Genomic DNA, 22,312 nt, shown 5'->3' on the forward strand with positions numbered 1-22,312 from the left:
TCTGGGTGGTGGGAGGAGACCAGTCCTTGATGGATTGTATCTTACTCTCCAGTGGTTGAACTTGGCCTCCACCTACAAGGTGGCTTAAGTACACAACCTTACTCTGCCCTATCTGGCACTTAGTAGCCTTGATAGTGAGGCCTGCCTTTTGCAGAGCCTCAAGTACCTTCTTCAGGTGGATCAGGTGATCCTCCCAGGTGGAGCTAAAGACAGCAATGTCATCAAGATATGCTGCACAAAAGTCATCCAACCCAGTAAGGACTTGATTCACCAACCTTTGGAAGGTGGCAGGTGCATTCTTCAGACCAAAGGGCATCACCAAAAATTGGTAGTGCCCTCCTGGGGTTGAAAATGCTGTTTTGGCCTTAGACTCCTCAGCTAACCTGATTTGCCAATAGCCAGCTGTCAAATCAAATGTGCTCAAAAACTTAGCAGAAGCCAGTTTGTCTATGAGCTCATCTGCCCTCGGAATAGGATGTGCGTCTGTCCTGGTGACAGCATTGAGTCCTCTGTAATCCACACAGAACCTCATCTCTCTCTTGCCATCTTTGGTGTGAGGTTTGGGGACCAGAAACTTGTCTACATTCAATCTGCTGATGCTCAGTGAGGTTGCCTCCAAGGGTCACTCCTTCAACTGAACTATCTTCAGGGTTCTGAGACAACAGGTCTGGGAGACGGTCATTCTCTTCCTCCTGTCCCTCATCTGTAGCCATGAGCAAGCCCATGTCTGCCCTGTCAACATATGCTTTTAACCTGTTAACATGGAGTACCCTGTGGGGACTCCTGGGAGTGCCTAGGTCCACCAAGTAGGTAACCTCTCCCTTCTTTTCCAGGATTGTATGGGGTCCAGACCATTTGTCTTTGAGTGCTGCTGGGGCCACTGGCTCCAACACCCATACCTTCTGTCCTGGCTGAAACTCAACCAAGACAGCCTTTTGGCCATGCCAAGCTTTCTGTAAGGCCTGGCTTGCCTCAAGGTTTTTGGATGCCTTCTCCATGTACTCAGCCATCCTGGAGCGGAGACCAAGTACATAGTCCACTATGTCTTGTTGAGGCTTTTTGAGAGGTAACTCCCATCCTTCCCTCACCAGACATAGGGGGCCTCTTACAGGGTGCCCAAACAACAATTCAAAGGGGCTGTAGCCAACTCCTTTTTGTGGGACCTCTCTGTAAGCAAACAGAAGGCAGGGTAGAAGGATGTCCCATCTTCGCCTGAGCTTTTCAGGTAATCCTTTGATCATACCCTTTAGGGTCTTGTTGAATCTCTCAACAAGCCCATTGCATTGTGGGTGATAAGGGGTGGTGAACTTGTAGTTGACACCACATTCCTTCCACATAGCTGTCAAGTATCCTGACATGAAGTTGGTACCTCTGTCAGAAACCACCTCCTTAGAAAACCCCACTCTGGAGAATACTCCCAGCAGGGCCCTGGCCACAACAGGAGCTGTTGTGGTCCTAAGGGGAATTGCCTCTGGATACCTGGTGGCATGATCCACTACCACCAGTATAAATCTGTGCCCAGATGCAGTGGGGGGATCCAGGGGACCCACTATATCTATTCCCACTCTTTCAAAGGGAACCCCCACCACAGGTAGTGGTATTAGGGGGGCCTTTGTTGTGCCACCTGATTTGCCACTGGCTTGGCAGGTCACACAGGAGCAACAAAACTCCTTGGTATCTTCATTCATGTGAGGCCAGTGAAAGTGAGGGACAAGCCTGTCCCAAGTCTTGTTCTGGCCTAAGTGTCCTGCTAGAGGAATATCATGGGCCAAGGAAAGAAGGAAGCCCCTAAATTGCAGAGGTATAACCAACCTACTGGTTGCACCAGGTTTTGGGTCTCTAGCCTCTGAATAAAGGAGCCCATCATCCCAATATACTTTATGGGTACCTTGAGCATTCCCAGCAGCCTCAGCAGCAGCCAGCTGTCTGAGGGGTTCAAGAGATGGACAGGATAACTGAGCCTGCCCCAAGTCAGCCCTGGAAGGTCCCCCTGTCCCCAGAAACTCAACCTGGTCAGGCTCAAGCTCTTCAGGGACTGTTCCTTCAGGGTTCTCTAGATCCTCCTCCTGGGAAGACTGTTCATCACTTGGAGGCAGGGGGGAAGGCACAGCCTTAACCCTCCTGTTCTTCTTCTTGGTAGGTGCTTAGTCCATTGTTCCAGGATCCAAGACCTGAGGTTCAGTAAGGCACTTTTTGGCCTGTGACCTGGTCACAGCAAGGACATGTGGTGATATACCTAACATCTCTGCATGTGTCCTGTACTCCACTTCTGACCATAGAGAACTCTCTAGGTCATTGCCCAACAAACATTCTACTGGGAGGTCTGCACTAACCACAACCCTCTTGAGGCCAGTTACCCCTCCCCATGAGAAGTTAACAATAGCCACACTGAGGAGGAGCCAAGATGGCGACCGAGACGGCAGCGTAGACTCCCGGCTCCGTGAACCTCCGCATCCCGCACGGATATCCTGCATGAGATCCTCAGCCTGCGCGATGCGATCGTGTTTGTGAATGAGAGTGGCAACCGATCGTGTGACTCCGAGGTTTCTGGCTGCGGTACCGCCTGAGAAAAGTGCATTTTAAATTTGCGGCCCGTGCAGCCCTGGAGCCTGGACCTCGAGTGGACGCCTTGGCCGAGTGGCAGTTCAACAACAACGGCCTGTGGTGACTGGGTGGAGTCGGTCCACCGGAGCGGTGCCAACCTCGGCCTACATTTCGCCGTGGCCGTTCCTGCCGCTAAGCGAAGCGGACCGAGTGCCTGCACGGGGGTGCAACTCTCAGATTCCCCGGTGATAGCCCCTGCCCTTGGCGGCGAGCTGTCCGGACGCCGCCCGTGACTCGCCCTGATTCTTGCAGGCGGCTCCCGGATTTTCGCGGGAACTGGTCCGTGGTGGGGACGACTGTTGCCCGTGCCCACGCAACGGATACATTTTTGCCTGCCCCCGGACCCTGTTTCCAGCGCCGTGGGCCTCGAGGCGCTTGTTCCTGGGTCCCGGCCCCCATACGGGTCGGGCCTACCCGACGGCCATTTTGTTGCGATGAAGCCTACCATCCTGTCCACTGGGTCACAGCAGGATTGGGAGTGTGTGACTTTTGGGAGTGTGGCGGAGCGATCGCAGAGAGCTATGCTAGGGTACGGCGACCTCCTCGAGGCCCTCGATGCCCTTCATTCCTCCCTGGTTCATGGCGTCGGGGTCTTGGGGAGTAAGCTCGATGGTGTGGCATCAGCGTTGGGACAGTGGCGGCCTTCCTGTCCTCAGGTGTGCAGGGACTTCCCACACTGCACACCGGAGGACAAAGTCGCGGCCGCCCCTGGGATTGGTGCACAGCTGGACACTCCGGACAGTATGCTACAGTGTGATCGGCTGGCTGTGGGTCTGATCTGTTCCGGAGGTATTGGACCTGAGCGGGAGGTGGTGGCCTCGTTCCGTGCACGGCCTCCGGTGACCCAGGGACAATTCAAGCAACAGTTGTCTACTTTGGCTGCTTCCGCCTTCCTGGACCCTGTGTGCGGTGCAGACTCTGGGGCAGCACTGGGAAGGCCGTCCTTCCATGATGTGGACTGTGTTGGTACTCAGAGACTTCCACCCCATCTGTGTGTGTCGCTTCCCGGTCGTTTTTGGACACTCCTTTACCTTGGAACATCGGACATGGCGCTGGGTCGAGGGGTAGGCATGGGCAGAATTGCAAAGAGTGGTCAAGGATAAGGCTGATCCTTCAGGGGTGGTCATCTAGTAGACGGGCGGGTTCAGGGGTTGCGTGCTCTCATGGTATAGCTATTAGCATAATCGGTGCATAATGCTCCCCATTTTTCTTTGATATGGTCGATTTTGTGCTGTTCACTGTTTGCTTTGGGGAAAACTTACCGTGCGGGAGTGGGAAGCCGGGGGTATGTTTTGAAGGCCCTCCTCCAGTTTATTAATACTTTCTCTACCCCCCCGTCTGGTGGGGTTCTTTTCTTACTCCTTTTTTCCCTGTTTCTTCTATATTTCGGGTCTGGTTCCGGGGCAACAGGCACACTGCTGGGGGGAGGGGCCGTACTCATCTGCAGAGGTGCAGGGTGGGGGGTTGGGGGAAGGGGTTCTTTAGTCTTCATCTCCTTTTTCCATGGCCTCCTTTTTCTTCTCTGATTCTTCTTGTTTTTTCTTTTCTGGGATCAGCGTGGTACATCTCCTTTGTTGTGAATCGTCGCCTTTTCATGTGTGCCACAATTTCCGGGGTGTTCCCTGGGCTTTCGGGCAGGGGACTCCAGGCGCAACTGCTCATGATATTCTTCCCCATCCTGAATTTCCTGTGTCTGCGCCATTGATCCAATAGATTGCTGATTATTGCTTATGTCATTATTCTGCCTGCCTTTTATCGCTGTTGGGAAATTGTTCGGCACCTGATCCTTCTGTCTTTTTCATTATAAAATGAAAACCCTTTTTATCCTGGTGTCCTACCTGCGCTGTTCACTGGTCAGACTATATTAGCGTGACGATTCTGCTCCCCGAGGTGCCGCCTGTGTTCACACTTGATCTTTGTTGCTCTGATTGCTTAGCGGCCGGCCCCGGGGGGTTGTAGGCCCATACTTGTTATTGATTGAAATGTCAATAAAGGTTTTTAAAAAAAAAAACAAAAAAAAAAAAAAAACAATAGCCCCACTATGGGAAGTAGTGGTATTGCTGGCATTGGTCACCAGGTAATTCTCACCTGGTATGTACTGTCCAGGATCCACAAAGCCTGGTATCACCATAGTGACACTGGCACATGTGTCCCTGTATGCTTGAGCCACTTTTGTTTTTATCAATGGAGTCTGTCTGTACTTGCCCAGATTACTGGGGCTCACAGTCAGGGACAAATCCATGTCCCCATCACAGATCAAGACTGCCTGTGTAAGGGTTCTGTCTAAGTCAGAATCTTCTTCAGTTCCCATAGTGATTCCCACTACACCCTTTGTCTGGGGACCAACACTGCTAACAGTACTACTGGGAGCAGGTGCCTTAGGGGCAACAGTGTTGGGGGCTCCACCCTTCTTACAATCACTAGTCCAGTGAGTTGTATTCTTGCAAGATTTGCACCAGGGTTTCTTTGGACCTTCTTTCTTCTTTCCTTTAGATTGTTGGGACCCACCCTCATTAGTACTAGTTTGGGGCCCTGTTGAAGACTTCTGGTCTTTGGATTTCTGATCACCCTTTTGGTCTGTTTTCTTCTGATCACCCCCTTGGCCCTGGTTCTGGTTCTTTTGCTTAACCCTGGTTCTGACCCATTTGTCTGCCTTCTTTCCCAATTCTTGGGGAGAGGTCAGATCTGAGTCAACCAAGTGTTGATGCAGTTGCTGGTTTTGACAGTTATTTAAAATCTGTTCTCTCATCATCAAATTGTACAATCCTGTATAATCAGACACCTTACTTCCCAGCAACCAACCCTCCAAAGCCTTAGTGGCACATTCAATATATTCAGACCAGTCCTGAGTCTGTGTCTTCTGGGTATCTCTGATCATTAACCTGTACTGTTCAGTGGTTAAGCCTAACCCATCAACCAGGACACTCTTCAGGGCTCTGTAGTTTCTGACATCCTCCTCTCTAACAGTGAGGAGTCTATCTCTGCCTCTACCTTCAAAGGAGAGCCATAAGATTGCTCCCCACTGGTCCTCAGGAACCTGCTGCACTTTGCAGGCTCTCTCAAGAGCAGTCATCCACTTGTGGATATCATCCCCACTTTTGTAGGGGGGCACAACCTTGGACAGGTTCCTATTATCAAAGACCCTATCTTTGTCCCTAGGGACAATGCTGCCACCAGTGGGTATAGACCCACTCTCTCTAGGTTGCCTAGCCTTGCTCAGTTTCTCTTCCATCAGGGCTACTTCTAGCTCCTGTTTCCTGATCCTCAGCTGGGCTTCCTGCATTCTGGCCTCATGCTCCCTCCTCTGAGGGCTGGTCATCCTTCTTCTGGAATGACCCTGAGAGCCTCTAGAGGCATGAGAGGCATTAGAGTCACCTGAGTGATTCCTCTGTCTCCCAACCCCCTGGTTAAGTCCACTAGGGAGATTCAATGGGGGGAACCCATTGTCAGTCCCAAATAGTCTTAAGTTAGCTGAGCCAGGTATAGCACCTGGCACTGGGCTATTTCTCCCTTCAGAATTACTACTACTATCAGACTCATCCCCCTTGTCATCCTTGTCCCTATGCTGATCCTCATCATCTGTAGTCTGATTCTCAACTAAGGGGCGACTGTTAGGAAGGGGTGCTTCAGTAGCATCTTCAGAAGGAGGGCCTCCTGTTCCAGTCCCTACGGGGCCTAACTGGGAGGCTTTCTTGAGAGCTCTCTGATCTTCATCAGTTTGCAAGAGTTCTCTGAGTTCAGCAGAGGTAGGGTTCCTGGGCTGTTTAAGGCCCCTGGAATTAGCCAACTGCCTGAGCTCATTCTGGTTTAGGGTAGCAAAGATGGATGGTGCCCTCTAGATGTCACTCTCGACAGAGATGGGTACGTTGGACCCCTCTGCCCCAGCCATTGCTCTTAAGTGTGGGTGGATGTGTTGCAACTACCTACACTTGGGTTTTCCTACTAAACCTATCTAGTAGTTGTAGTCAGGGTGTGCTACTCCCTTTGCTCTACAACAACTAAGTTCAGTAGAACTTAAGTATATAACTAACTTGTTTTATATGTACCTAAAGGTACCTGTATGATCTTTCAATTGGTAACAAAGCGATTACAGAGGTAAAACACAGCAAGCTCAAATCCCAACCGCTGCTCACCAATGTGAGAAGTTGGCCTGGTATATGATGTTCACTAGTTAAAGTGACCACCTTGTACCATGCCAAGCAACCCTTATGGTGTGGTTGTAAGTCAACCTTTTCGGACCAGCTGTCCTAGTGGTAGCGTAGGCTAAGCAGTCTTTCAGGCTAAACTCGTTTAGGCATGTAAAGCAAGCTGTTTTACCATATGTAACCCCCCTTTATACCAATGAAAGGACACCACACAGATATATATTCAAAATATATATGTATTTATTACTCAAAGTATCCCCTAGACTCTTTATGAGCACAGGAGCACAAATCGTTAAACAAGAAAGTATCACAATATACAGAAGTTGCACTTTATATGGATAGGCCCTGGTGGCCGCTCGAACCATATACTAAAATAGTGGTATAAGTACCACGAACAGGAAAGGGAAAAGGCCTAGGGCCTCTAGAATCGCTGGGCCTACAAGGAGCTAACTTCAGTTAGTGACCAGGAGGTCCACGGGTCGCGTGTGCAGTGAGGAAAGTTACACGCGGGCTCCCATAGGTTTTCAATGGGTGCGTAAAAGTTCAAAAGTTACTGCTAGAAGGGTCTTCTGGTTGGACTACGAAATCAAGACTTCAAACCTAGACATTAGAGATGTTACTCTACACTTGTGCACCGGAGTGCCAGCTTTACCTCACCCACAGGAAGCGGGTGCATAGGTCTCGAAGTGCGTCGGGTTTCGTCTATCTGTTCAATGGAGCCTGATGACAAAGATGCTGCAGGCGGTCGGTCCAGAAGAGATGCGGTGGATCCAAGGATGGATCGGAAGTGTAGAAGACCTGTAAGCAGAGGGGACAGTGTTCACAGTCACTAGCCAGTGACCGGCGTGGCACCAGGTAGGTACCAGGCGATGTCGGGTGCAAACAGGTGAAGAGGTGTAGCTTGTCTCTGCAGCCACGTGGTCCCTGAAGGTCGACGACGTCCAGGAGTCGGTTCACGAGCTGTCCCACGCAGGCTCTCGCTGTCGGCGGTGTCGGCGACTCAGAAGAAGCAAACAAGCATTGGCAAAAGCAGGAGTCGCAGGAATCAAAGAAAGCTGTTAGCTCTGACCAGCAAGGTCAGAGGGGCTGCTCCTTTGGAGGGAAGCAGGGGCCAGTCTGGAGCAACCAGACCAGCGTCGTAGTTTTCAAAAAGGTTCGCCAAAATGGCCACTAGCCAACGGGCCAGGGACCGGGCAGGCGCGTCGAGTTGCAAAGTGCAGAGGGACCCCACGCAGATCGTGGAGATGCTGGAGGGCTCACCTTTGGTGCAGATGCTGCTCGGATGTTGGGCTTCTCAGGACCCAAAGCACAACTTGGAGGGAGCCTCTGTTGTCGCGCTTGCAGCTTGTCGAGTGTCTTCGAAGATGGCTGGCTCCACGTGTCTCGGTGCCTCCACGGGTTCCTTCTTTGCAGGGACTGTGGATCGGGCTGTGAGAGGTCTGGAGGTCCAGTTCTTGTCGGTCTCTGGGCTCGGGCTCCGGCGGGAGGCGGCGGCAAAGCAGACGTCGATTCGCTGGTTGGTGCTTGCGTTAGCAAGATGGTCACTCCCTGACCATAGGGGAGAATTCCTTCAGTCTTCTGTGCAGCAGAACGTCGAAGTTCCCGTCTTCTTCTTAGTGTTAAGGTGATTCCAGGATGTCTGAAGTCTTAGGACACAGCTCCTACCTTTAAGCGGATTCTAGGGGCCGGACTACCTGCTAGGTCCCTCCCTAAGGGTGGGACCAGGAAGGGGGGTGGTTACACCCCCAATCCTTTGTCCAGCTCGCCCCAGGTCTGGGGCTGGTGTGCCCCAGGACCGGTTTGAACTGGCGTATGCACCGAGGCTCCTTGTGAGCCTCAGGCATGTCTGATTCTATTCAAGCCCTACCTGACCAATACACAAAATCCTGTCTGGGGTGGTGCTCGCACCTCCCCCGGCAGGAAACCCTTTGTCCACGTCTCCCAAGCTGGAAGGACTCCCAGCAGCAGGAGGGCAGACTTGTGTCGGTGGTGGCAGCGTCCATTTTGTGGAGCTGGGGCTATGTCTGATTTTACCCGGGTTTCAGGATCTGTACATGTCGTGTCCCTCTAGAAGGGTGGAATGCTAACCCCGTCGCCAGAATTGGCGAGGGGTTAGTATTCCAATTCGTATGACACCTTACTCGACATGTTTTGATAAAGTCAAACCAAAGATAGCATTTAACCGCGAGGTTCATAATGCACTTAAGAGTATATGGTATGGCGATATCTGGAAACGGTAGAAGGAAGTGGTTCCGACTACTGTAGACAGGCTCAGCTCATGCCAGAGCACCATCTCACATGAAACCAAGCACTCTGCCTTAAGGATTGTTAAGGCCTGCCATAGGAGTGACTTGTAGGTTAACATGTGTCCCATTTAAGGTTAGGTATAGGTATACTACACCTAAGTAAGAGGTGGTTACACCAACTTACCCCAGCTGAGTGATCAGCCAGTTGTGTCAAATTGCTAGGCCAGGCCAGGGGTGGCACAATACATGCTTCAGCCCCTGGTAGGCCTTAGATACACCAATGCCCTGGGTACCTAGTGTACACTGGTACAGGGGCTCACAGGGTGATCCAATTCCAATTGGTTATGCACCTAAAGTGCATAGTGTCAATTTAGTAGAGAGAACAGCAGGCTGGGGGTCTGATTAGCAGGCCCACAGCCTCTATGTCAAAAACCAGTGAAGCCAAAAGCAAAAATTTGGGGTGACCATAGGATAGCAGACCCTACTCTCCTACAGTCGGGGGTCGGGCCGGCGCCGTCCTGGCGCCGCTCCGGGGACGGTGAGGCTCCAGCTCTACTCTGGTCCCCGCTCCGGTCTCCAGTGCGGGTGACTTGGAGGTCCCTTGCCCGGCGACGCCGGATGACGCCGGTGTCCTGTCTCAAGCAGCGGACTCTACGGCTCCGCGCAGGGGTCATACCGCGGATTCGTCTTCGGACGCTTCTTCTTCTCCGGAGGCAGGCTGACTATTGGTGTCGTTCGCCCCGGAGACTGGTCGCTGTGTGGTGTCTTTTTCACTGGCATCGAAGGGCGGCTCCCCGCCCTTCCTGAGGCAGAGGTGTTCGTTAGAAGAGCGGCAGGTCCCTCATTCTTTGGCTCCTCCTGACTTCCAGGTCTGGCCCTTGCCCGCCCCGCTTGGCCTCAGGGACGGCCGCCTTAGTTTGCAGCCGTCGCCCACAGAGGAGCTGCTTTCTCCACCGTGGGGCCCTACGGATATGGGTGCGGCCTTCGCTCACGCGGTGTCCACGACTGTGGGCATCCTACGCATGGGTGACCCGGTGGCTCACTTTCCGGTGGACCATCTGTTGGAGGCCCTCCACCAGGAATCTGGTGCGAGGGAAATCTTGCTTCCCTTTGAAGGTTAGCTCCTTTCTGCCTTGACAGGGGCTTGGAGGTGTCCTGGCTCCGGGGACCCGGTGCCTCTGCATCGGAAACCTTCCGACGCCGCGTGACCCGGCGTACCTGTCCATTCACCCCTGAGCCGCCTGTCCCCTTCTGCGGACTGCTTTTCCCTCCCTGCCGCCCCTGTTGGCTCCGCCGTCCAGAGAGGCCCGCTGGCTGGACACTTGGGGACGCAATATTTTTGCCTCGACCAGCGCGGCCCTGCGGGCCCTTAACACCTTGTGTGTGCTGGCTAGGGCTCCTCCTGTTTGTGGGACTTGGCTGAGTCTCTGGGGTCTGCAGCGTCCCAGGAGTCTGCTCAGGTGGATTTGCGGCACCATGCATTGGATGGCCGGGAGCTTGCGGCGTTTATTCTTCGCTCCACTCTGGACGTCTCTGAGGCGCTGGGCCGGGCCATGGCTTCCTCAGTCACTCTCCGTCGCCATGCTTGGCTTTGGGACGGCGTCTTCCCCGAAAATATTCGGGAGTGGCTCATTGATCTCCCATTTGATGGTAGTCTGTTGTTTCATGCCCCGGCCAACTCCGCCATCCAGAGGCTGTTGGCAGGGCTCCGACCTCCTCCTCCTCCTCCTCTTTCCCCTCCGCAGTGACTTCTGAGTTAGGGTTGCTCTTGGGCCTTCTTAGGCCGGCGGTTATGGTTGTGGAGTGTTTTTCTGGCCGTTAACGTCCTTCCTTGGGACTTTGACATTGTTGGCTGATGGACGGCCCCTTTGTTGTTGTGTGTGAGTTCCGCAGGAGTTGTTGCGCAGACTTGGCCCTGAGATTGGGCCTTCTGCTCTGCTTGGGCTGCTGTCAAGCCTGTAGCGGGGGTGCTTTTTTTCCCCGTGGTTGTTTTGTTTCTTCCTCTGCTGCGGAAGTTCTTCCAAAGAGGGTTCCCATATATTGGGACTTCACGTGCCCTATGTGGGGTTATGGTAGCTGTCATATGACTCGTGCTTTGCTGGTGGGTTCTGGTCGCCTTCGGGTACCTGTTCTCCATGGTGTTTCCGTAGGTTGCTTTGCTCCCTGAGTTCGTTTGCGCGGCCTCTCGTGGTGGTAGCCCTGGCCTCTCCTCCTCTCCCTGCTCCCGTTCTGCGGTCTGGGATGTCCCTGTGTTCTCCCTTGCCAGGCGTTGGCTACTTGGTCTTTCTGGGGCCTCGGGCTGTTCTTCTTGCTTCTGGCCTTGACTGCCGGCATTGGTATGGCTGGCAGGCTGCTCTCCATCTGGAATGGGCTCGCCTTCTTCTCCTTGGTTTCCTTGGACCCTCTAGGCTTCTTCTTCCGTCTTCCTGTCTTGGCATTCGGCGGAAGCTATGTTGCCTTGTGGGGGAGTGGGGTGCTTCGGCCTCTCCGTCCTTGCCCTTGGTTCCTCTGCTGTGAGTGTACGAGCCTCTTTAGCCTTTCTTCCCTCCTACGTCCCCTTGGGGTCAGTGGGGTTCTGCTTGTGGGGGTTCGCTTGGCCTGGGAGGGGCAAGGTTCTACCCGGTCCACAGATTTGGTCCCCTGTGGGGCCCTCTGTTCTGCTTTGGCTGGTGGGGTCCTTTCGCAGACCCTCCTTCCCAGGGGGTATTGCTAGGGTATCTATTCTACGTGAAGGAATCTGTGGCTAGTAGTCTCTATCAGATGTACGAGTTACTTACCTTCAGTAACGATGTATCTGGTTGAGACGATTCTAGCCGCAGGTTCCTTCACGGCTCGCCCTTCATCCCCTGTTCTGCGAGGACCCTTGGGTTGGTCTTCGGTACTCGCCTCACGGTGGGGGGCTGTGTCTCTTGTGAGTGCCTTCCTTGTTCTTGACGGGTGGCTCCGTCTGGGGGCGGTTCATTCCTCCCTTGGTTCTTTGGAGGATGGGGTTTCAGTGCGCTGGTGCCCTGCTGCTCTGGCTACTCCAGGTTTTGGGGGGATTGCTTCTATCCTTGTCCTCCCTCCCCTCCCTTCCTTCCATTGCTGTCCTCTGGTTTCTGGTTTGAGGGTCCTCTGGCCATGTCTTACCCTTGTCCTTGTGGGTGGTTGCCCTCTAGGTTGGGGTGGCTTGGTGGTTTGTTGTCCCTGTCTGTCTTGGGACTGGTCCCCTTCCTTGTTCAGGATGAGGGGGGGGGCTTCCTACGTGTGCCATAACTTTTATGCCTGTTCTTCACTTCTGGGCACAGGGATGGGAGGTTGTCTATGTGCACGCCAGGGTGGCTGCGCAGGTTTTTGCTTGTTCTTCTTTCTTCTTTCCCTGCCCTTGGGGTCTGCGGTGTTGGCACTACCCTGGTGGTGGTGTTAGTCACCGTTTCTTTCCAATTTTTCTGCTCTTCGCACACTGTTCCCATGCCCCCACAGTTTTTTATCTGGTGGTTTCGCGTTGTGGTGCGGAAACGTTCTACGAAGAAAACTGACGTGGGCGCGCCGGGGCGGGTCTTATGTGACCTCGCTGATGTCACGTATGTGGACGACGCCTGGGCGGAGTCGCGTGATGTCGCCCCGCCCCCGGCACGCAGGGATGCTGTGGCAAAATGTTTCCGGATCCGGTCTCATGCCTGGGGATAATTCTACGTGAAGGAATCTGCGGCTAGAACCGTCTCTACCAGATACATCGTTACCGAAGGTAAGTAACTCGTACATCTGTAAGAAACATTAGTAGTGATAGATTCCTTACCGCCCCACCCATCCTCCCCGTTCTGCGAACTGATTTCTATGGTTAGGGTCATCCCTTTCAGAGCCCTAGTTTCAAGGCACCAGTGGTCAGTATCTTGCATGGCTCTGCGTTTTCTGGCACAGAAAATCGTGTGCAGAATGGGCGTCAGCGTGCGAGGGCGGCATCTAAGCAGCTGCCACGACGCCAACGACGGACGCGGAGCCGCACGACGCCACCTTCCAACGCGCAGGGGTACTGCTGACAAAAACTTTCTGGATCCAGTCTGACGCCTGGGGGTAATTCTACGGTAAGGAATGTAGCACTACTAATGTTTCTTACAGATGTATCGTTACCGAAGGCAAGTAACTTGTTCATTAACAGAAGTAACTTCTGCCCCATTAACACTTGACATGTAACACGAGTGAGTAACCTACACATACATGTATGACGGATCCTGTCAGTTTTAGCACATTCTTTTCTGCACCTTTGCAATCCTTGAAATGCAATATTCCTTATAAAGTGACTTGGGGAGAAGCCCGGAAAGGGTGAAACGCGACAGGATTGAACACCCCCAGTTTCACCTGTCATTACCCCTGCCCTTTCTCATCCGTGGTGTATGTATACGCTATTCTCAACAACAGTGGCTGCTTCTGGGAAACAGCACATCTGAAAGTTATCTATCACTTTCTTCTTTCCCCACTCTTTCATCCCCTCCATGTATTTTGCTTTCAGGGCGTTGTTTATAGCGAGGAACATGGCAGATGAACTAATTATCGGAAGCTGTTTTAGAATGCATCTTACGTTGTTATTTCATTCTTACATCAGTGCTAGAAAATGTGTGTAGATGTTATTACAATCCTTACCGGGAGCAGGCTGGGACAAAAAGAGTCACGATAATGCTTTTTGGTGTGTTTAATCTTGGGAAGACAAGAGGGCTGCTGCTCGGTCGGGTGAAGGTTTAGAACAACAAACTGCTCCCGAGGGTCCTTCCGTCGGGACCTTCTGTTGCTTCTTCAATTGAAAACAGCATGTTTTGTGTCCCCCTGCCCCCTCCTCAGAGGGCATGCGGATGGATTATGTCCCACCCACTGCCTGGACATGCCCCCTAACTGTATTTGTCACCATGCCAGGCTATACTGTTCCTCACGTCACAGACGAGGAAACTATGTGGGCATTTTTTCAAATAATGCTTTAGACATTTATTTCGTCCCACGAGTCTTTGTAGTGCTCTCTTTTAATCCTACGCTATTGATAAGACGTTGAAAGCATGGCTATTTGCTCACACTTAAGTTTTTGCCTATGCGTTAGCACTGGAACACTCGCAGGACCATCGGTGCGCTTTACAAATCCATGTTCCTCATCATCATATGTACTTGTTGAAATATCCCGGCATACAGAGTATTGTTGACTAAAAAGCGAGAACTGGTTGATGTGCTGCATGTGGCATTGAGTTGGTTGACATCTGCATAGCAAGAGGAGGAAAGGGCATGGACAGTGCTTTATTGGTAAATAAAACAAGCTTCTGCACTGCAATAGGTGTCGCATTGACACAAATTTGAGCTGTTGGCATTGTAAATGACAATGCCTTTTATTTATGTTTTGGTTCTTAAAACATAAATAAAATGCATTGTCATTTACAATGACAATAGTTTAAACTCACACAAATGCGAGACCTATTGCATTGCAGATGCTTGTTGACCTATGATATAAATTATAGTACGTTGGATTTACCAACTACACATGTTAGTCAACATTTGACTTAGTTTAGTCTATCATGATGTGGTACATAATAATGTCCCTATATTTTTGCTCACTATATAGTTCAATTGTACATAATATATATTTGCACAGGGATCAACGTGTCCAACGCATTCAATATCATTCAGTCAGGCACTGCTATAGGGTGATTATAAGAAAGAGATAACAGTAAAATATCTAAAACTTTGTGTTTAAAACAAAAAACAAACACCAGGCTGTTATCCGTGTATAGTTGACTATTCAGTTAAACTAAGTTGCATATACAATAATAACATATATATATTGTGCAGGTGTGGGCCACATGCTGCACATGGCTCCAGGGTAATCTTAATACGTCATCCACACATAAAGTACAAAACTTGTTAGGCCCCAAATTATTGGTCATGGTTTTTCTATTTCGCCTCATGCACTACCAAGTGCAGGTTGCCCCTAAATGTTCAAGGGGGTAATGTGTCACTCTTATTTATTTTACCCAATTTTGCCAATATATTGCCCCGTCTGGTCTGACAGGGGTAAAGCATAAAGACTGTTGGTGCTTTAATGGTGGGGGTATCGCCCAATGCCGAAACGAGCCTATCCCCAAACCACTGTTTTTTTTTTTCTTTCCAAATACTGTCCCTGGCTTCCACCGGGCTTTCTGCTCAACCACAGGATGTTAGATTATGGATAAATAACCCAATATGCCCCATGGGGGTGATAGAAAGGCGGTTGAGAAATAAGGCGCAATGCCTCATCGGACTAGCTACGCTGGTGTGTACGGGGCATTCTGCGTCTTACCCCCCTGGGTAGGGACGATTGGGGCTAAAACCTCCTGTCGTCTTCTTGGGGGTACCGAAAGACTATTGGGGCCTTTAGGGATTAACGTGCAGCTTGATACCTGGATGGTCAGGCCCCCACCTCATTTTATTTATTAATAGATGTAACAATTTCAAGTGGGATTTCTGTCCACCTGCCTATAGGATTCTCCCAGCGGCAGTACTTGTCCATGGCAATGACTAAGGGGCTACTCCGCCCTTCAAACAATTCCTTGTGGCTTGTGGGTGGATCCCTGCTTTGGAACCTCCCTCCTGCAGTGATCTAGCAGGTATCCGCTAATGATAGGTACCATTTGATAAGGGACTCTTTCCCCTGGTACCTCTCCTGTAGTGATTGGTTCTCGAGGGCTGAGATATGCCTCAGAGCACGGTCACAGAGAAAAGGAGTCGAATCCTAGAGGTTCTGGCTGCTTTCACTTTCAGTATCTGTGACATCTGCGGACAAGGCATGTTGCACTTCACAGATCTTTAAAAAAAAATAAAAAAAAAAAATCCCATGTGCTCGGTGGGAAGCTTTTCCCCCACAGCTCAAAGGTTTTTTAAAAACACAGAAGCACCAGAAGACTTTTCTGGCTTCAGTTAGAGGAAGAGACGTTCCTGTCCTCTGCACTGTTTAGGTACTGCATAGGACATGAACATGCCGTCCACTGCACTGAAGCGATTAAAACGTAGAAAACATATGTTGAAAAGGTCTAATTGCAAAATAGAATGTCTGAAGTCTGTCCAATACTCTCGACCATATATAGAGATACTAGATTATCATTTAGAAATCTCTTTTGTTTTAAACTGCAGTTTTGTCATTAGCCAGTTACTGGCACTATGAATACTGTAACTACATTTTGTTTACATTATCTTTCTTGTTTTTTAATTCCTGTTGCTAGAATAGTTTACACTGTACACCATTGAGACCTTATTGTAAAATATATTATTATTTTTCCAGATGAAATCAGTTGCACATTTGCCTTGGAAGGCATTCACATATAAAGTAAGTAAACCTCATCATATCGCTGTTTTGAAGGATCTCTTTCATCATTACAGAAATGTTACCCCTAGAAAGGGGATGGCTTAGAAAGAAGCCTTCTGCATCAGTTCTTGAGGGTGGAACCCTTGTATGCTCATCATGACTTCAAGCTACTGTAAATTTTAAATATGTTGCTTAGTACCTTCATATAATCTGTTTCCACAGTTTTTCAATGTAATTTGAATTTCTTCTGCTTTGTGGTGTCCCATATTTGCCCTCCTTGTTGTCATCCCTCAAACAAGTGACGTTAAGGACCGAACTTAAGATGGAACATGAGTGGCATTGCATATTTCTTTCAGCTGTTTCACTCTCTCCACTACCCCACAGCTTTAGCAGGGAGTCATAGGGCTACTAGGCATGATGGGTTGGTAATCGGGGTCATACGCAACTTCGATTAGATCTTTAGAGGCAACTTATATTTGCTGACTAAAGGGTCAGTCTAAAGGCTGTTAAAGGAGGCTGTGAATCTAAAAATAGTGTTAATGCCACTGTGATGATGAAGCTATATTAATTCGACACCTAATAAACATAACCTCTCCTTAGCATGAGCAATGGCAGACAATTGATGTCGAAACTGACTACAGTAGAACATTTAGTGTTGCATTCCACGTTCTTCACCAGACCTCACGATCTGCTATCCTTGATTCATTGTAGAAGACTTGTTTTCACCTAAATGGGCTTAGATTGCTGCCGCTCTCCTTTCACACACTTTAATGGTAACTTAAAGCAAGCTCAATCCCTGTCATTCACTTTAATTGCCTTAGTCACTCTTCAAACATTTTCTCTCCAGTTCTTTTTGTTGTTGTTGACGTCTTCACCTTTGTCCTCAACAGTTTACTCACCACACTTCTTGCAATGCCATCCATCCTGGGCGCAATCTTGTATCAGGTTTTCTTGCTACAAGTACTTCAAATAGAACTAATCTTGTAGTGCTATTACGTGTCAATCTATGCGACATCCCACATTCTTCTAAACATTTCTTCCCTTCCTTTCCCTCATTAGCTCCCATAACAATTCTCTCCTTCAACATTTTGTTCAGTTTCTCAACTAAACTATTAATTTCTGGATTGTACAATGACAACAACTTATGCGAAATATAATTCCTTTTAACTCGGTCAGCTGGCCTTTCCTCCAGGCGGTCCTCGGGAAGATTGTCCTTGGACCGGGCATGATCAACCGTATCATGAACCCCAATGCTGCTGGGAGGGTGGCGCTGCTGAAAATGGTGGCGCTGCCACGGCTTCTTTACTATTTTCGCACCCTTCCTATATGGATCTTGGGGTCGTTTTTCGCGAGGCTGCGGGTATTATCCACGGGCTTCATTTGGGGCTCGGGAAGGCGTCGAGTGGCGCTGACCACCTTGCGGCGGCCAAGGGCAGAGGGGGGCTTGGCGGCACCGGATTTTGAGTGGTACTACTTGGCGGCCCAGCTCCAATGGCTTACACAGGCGGTGGCCAGGGAGTACAGGGGCCCGGAGGGCCCTCAGGGCAGACTAATACCGCAACATGTGCTGGCCTTTATAGTCCTCCACCAGAGATTAGACCTCGCCCAGCTCACCTTGGAGGAACGTACCCTCCGGTTATGCTGGAACAGATGCCAGAGGAGGGCCGCCATAGTCCACCCCTATGCCCCGGAGATCCCCTTGGGGATGTGTACGGCGTTCCCGCATGGGGGAGATTGGTCGGGGTTAGCGGTCTGGGAGGAACTGGGGGTACAGATGGTGGGGGACTTATTTAGAGAGGGAGTACTGTTGCCTTTCCAGGACTTGCAGGACTCTTTATGGGCTCCCGCGGGGAGACTTCCTGCTTCATGCGGCCCTGGTGGCGAGCCTCCAGAGGCATTGGAACATGGGGCTTTCGGAACCGCCGACTGCCGCGGGTTGCCAATATGTAGTGATGGCGGCGGGGACGACTAAGGCCATCACTTGCCTCTATCGCCGGCTGTCGACGGAGAGACTCCTCCCCCTGGGCGCTCTGAGGGAAAAGTGGGAAGCGGACCTTGGAAAAGAGATCCCCGAGTCCACGTGGTCCACGCTGGTGCGGAGGGCCTGGAGGGGAACGAGGAATGCCCGGTTTCATTTAGTCCAGTTTTTTACGTTACACAGGGCATACCTGACGCCGGCCAAGATACTGCAATATTTCGGGGGAGCGCACTCTGTGTCCGCGGTGCGGGGTAGACGATGCGGACTTTCGGCACATGTTTTGGTCCTGTACGCAATTGGGCGACTACTGGGAAGCAGTGGTGGATTGTTTGAACCAGGTAACTGATCGCTCCATTACCCCGGATATGGGGACCTGTTTGTTGCTTTGGTTCCCCCACACTCGCCGCACGAAGGTTACTAGCAAATTTCATGATCTGGGGTTGATAATGGCCAAGAGGGAACTGACTCTGCACTGGAAATCCCGGGGGGGACCTAACTTCCTGCGCTGGAGATCGGCGTTGGCGCGTTGGGCGGGGGCTGAGGGTACGCTCCGGGTGCAACTGACCCTCCGGAGAGATGACGAAAAGGCGCTGGCCCGGGCATGGGAAGCGTTGGTGGTAGAACTTCAGGGGTTGATGTCCGAGGCTGGGGCCGAGGAGAGCGGGTCTGACGGGCAGGAGGTAGTGGGGAGCGGGGAGTAGAAGAGGCGAGGCGGTGGGCTCTGGCCGCCTGCACCTTTGGCTGGGCAAGCTGGAAGGTTCCGTTTGTTTAGGGAGAGGCTGGGCTCCTGTATCTTATTGTCTAGGGAGGGGGGGCACCTCGAAAGAGGGAAAGGGGTAGGGGACGGGGGCACACTGACAGGGGGTGGGGGAGGGGGGGGAGGGGACCGGGTGGGAAGGTTGAGCCGTCTTCAGGAGAGTCGGGGTTGCTGCTACATGTGTGGTACTTCCTGGACGGGTGGGGATGGTGAGATGATTGTTGCCTTGTTGAGTTGGAAAACAATAAAAAATGTTTCAACAAATCATGAACCCCAATGTGTCCTCTACAGCCACAATTCGGATAAACGGCCAGCAAAACTGATCCAATCTGACTGGCTAGAGGCAATCAATAGGGATGTCTGCTTTCAACCTTGTTGTTCGCTCTAGTGGTGGAACCCCTGGTCATCACTATACGGCAGACTGAGTCCATCGCAGGCATCCTCTTTTGCAGCTGCTCTCATAAACTTAGGCTGTTTGCGGATTACCTCTTACTCACCCTCACCCAAATAGCTACCTCACTTCCCGCAGTGGGCCTCACCTCAACAGCCTATGAGCGTGTCTCTGGCATTAAGGTTAATATGTCCTGAATCTCACGATACCCAAGACAGACCTCCCCGCCCTACACTTCCTAGCCCCATTCCATTGGGCTCGCTAACCATCTATTACCTCTGCCTCAATATTACTCCATTCATAGCTTCTTGGGCGCAGGCTAACTGGCTGGGGCTCTGCAAGTCCATTTGTGAAGACTTCTGGAAACCACAACATGTGTCATGGCTGGGATGACTCAATTCAGTCAAAATCACCATCCTTCCGAAAATTCTCTCTCTGTTCCAGTCCTTGCCTTCTTCCATCCCCCAGGACGACATTCTACGTCTCCAATGGGACATACGTACCTTCATCTGGGTGTGCAGTCACCCCAGGTCCCTTGCTGACGCTTCCCAGGGACCGAGGTGGCCTGGACTGTCCCAGCCACCTCGAATATTATTGGGTGGCCCACCTTCGCTATCTCTCTGAATTGAGAGCTCGCGAAAGTGAGAAGCATTGGTTTCACTTGGACTGGGCCGTGGCCTGCTTCCCCATGAGGTATCTCGCCTGGCTCCCTAAACACAATAGACCGCAAAAAGTGCCTACATAGCCATCCCCACTAGGACTCTCCTGAGTTATGAGACAAGATAGCGATCAAATGGGGTCTGACAACTTTTCCCTCCCCAAATACTCCAATTGCCCGCAACCCGGATTTTAGGCCTGCCTTTGAGCCACAGTCATTTGCCAGCTGGGGGAGGGAGAATGCCGCACCTAGCGTGATTTGTTTGCGGGCGAATCAATTAAGATGTTTGGTCGTTGTAAAGTAGAATTCCAGATCCCTGTTAGGGCCTGATTGCAGTACGGCCAACTACGACATCCAATGTTCAGGGAGCTTTGCTACTCTACACCCCCTTTTAGTCACTGGTCGGAGTTGACAAATGCACTAGTGGACTGATATCATTAATTTATCTTGTACTGCAACACTCAGCACAGGTCAGGCCCCACCCATACCAATTACAATGGCAGGATGACACCACTGAAGAAAACTTTCCCTGAAACAGTCTGAAGTTTTTTAAAGGGGGTGTGCAGCTCCCATCTGGATGTGGGGGAAAGACAGGTCTTTCTTCGTGCCCTCACACACCCCGAGAGGTGTCATGCTTCATCATCTGACTGGTGCCCCTCGTCCGGTCGGCGCTGCAATGCCAGACGGGCTCCCGGAACCGGGGCTCTTTGCCGGGGATCTTTTGAAGAAGAAGCAGTTGAGTGCGTGAGGGCTAGGTAGTGCACAAGGGAGTGAGATAAATATGCCCGTCAGGCATTGCAGCGCCGGCCTGACGAGGGGCACCAGCCCGATGATGAAGCATGACACCTCTCGGGGTGTGTAAGGGCATCACGAAGAAAGACCTGTCTTTCCCCCACATGCAGATAGAAACTGCACACCCCCTTTAAAAAACTTGTGTCTCCTCGGGAGCCTGTGTGTAGGACCTCAACTCGGCTCCCTGTCCCTCCTTTTCTAGAAAAAAACAGTCTGAAGTGACATTCCAAAATCTTATAGAAGCATACCACACCCGTGGAATTAATGAAATTACTCACACTGATTTGCGCCTCATAAGCCACATGCTAGGCGCCGCTAAGCAGCTGGTAGCACTCCACTGGAAGAAACCCACCACCCCTCCTATTAGGGGTTTACGCGGCTGTGGCGTGTAATGGCCATGGAGCTTCTATCTGGCACAAGATAGCATACACTATATGTCCCCGTGTCTGGCAACCACTGTTAGATTATTTCACCCGCCTGGAGCACTCTTTCACACCTCCCAGGCTCAGGAGCGCTCCAACTTTTTACATAGATGGTCACATGCGAAGCACCCTACGCCTCATATTGGCGGCTCCCTGAACTCCTCGCACTGCATCTGCTCTTTCCTCCCCCTCCTTCCTATGGCTTCAAACTTCCAGACTCTTCCACACCATTCTGCCCTGGGACTCCCTTGCGCTTGGATGACCCTGTATGCTGCTTTGTCTACCTTTATTATTTGTAATTTATTTTATTCCACACTCAGAGGACACTTGAATAATAATTGTACATGACATAACCTCTGGTTTCATTTTTCGTGGTTGGATAATGCTGGTTGCCCTCAGTTCCCTGTGTCATATTGCCTTATATTGTCGTAATTCGCAATAACCGCGATTAGGAGGACTCATTGATATGCTACTGTTGTCCTATTTGCTCTATGAAATCTTTCAATAAAATATTTGTAGTAAACAGAAAAATCATTCTTACTGAAAAGCCCTTACGTTTCTTATGAAACCACTTGCATCTCATTATAGGTATATTAATGTGGGGACACCTTCGCCTATAAAAATATAATTTAAAAAAAAAACTGATTGCTGTAGCTATTGAGATGCTGTGATGACCTTCACATACCTATATTCTGGCCATATAAAGAATAGTACTGTAAAACCAGAATATACATAACTGCTGATCCCGTGTGACTGACCCACGATATCTGGCCTCACTTTTTCTTGGGGACCTGTCAGAGAAAATTGTGTCTTTATTACAGGTCATCATTCCTTAAGTACTTTATTGAACTTCTCAAACGGTCCCTTACAATCTTTGAGTATCTGCATCAAAATTCTTCTCTAAACCTTTGATGTATTCTAGTAATTTCACAATGTCCCCTACGTGCTCATTCAATGTTTCTGCTTCTTCCTGATTCAAGTAGAATAATGTGATTATTTCTGTACACCGTACCATCTTTTATCCA

The 22,312-nt window shown here is 50.7% G+C and overlaps 1 protein-coding gene across 1 annotated transcript in view; it reads left to right on the forward strand.

Moving 5' to 3' along the window:
• The window catches only part of CLPTM1L (CLPTM1 like), a 1,829,238-nt gene that overhangs the window by 1,563,219 nt on the left and 243,707 nt on the right, over window positions 1–22,312 (forward strand). The window contains exon 15 of the mRNA XM_085606118.1: window positions 16,266–16,310. Coding sequence (XP_085462244.1) covers window positions 16,266–16,310 — 45 coding nt within the window. The remainder of the gene's footprint in view (window positions 1–16,265; window positions 16,311–22,312) is intronic.

The sequence above is a fragment of the Triturus cristatus genome, chromosome 5_1 (assembly GCF_964204655.1).
Source record: "Triturus cristatus chromosome 5_1, aTriCri1.1, whole genome shotgun sequence".
In the NCBI taxonomy this organism is placed as follows: Eukaryota; Metazoa; Chordata; class Amphibia; order Caudata; family Salamandridae; genus Triturus; species Triturus cristatus.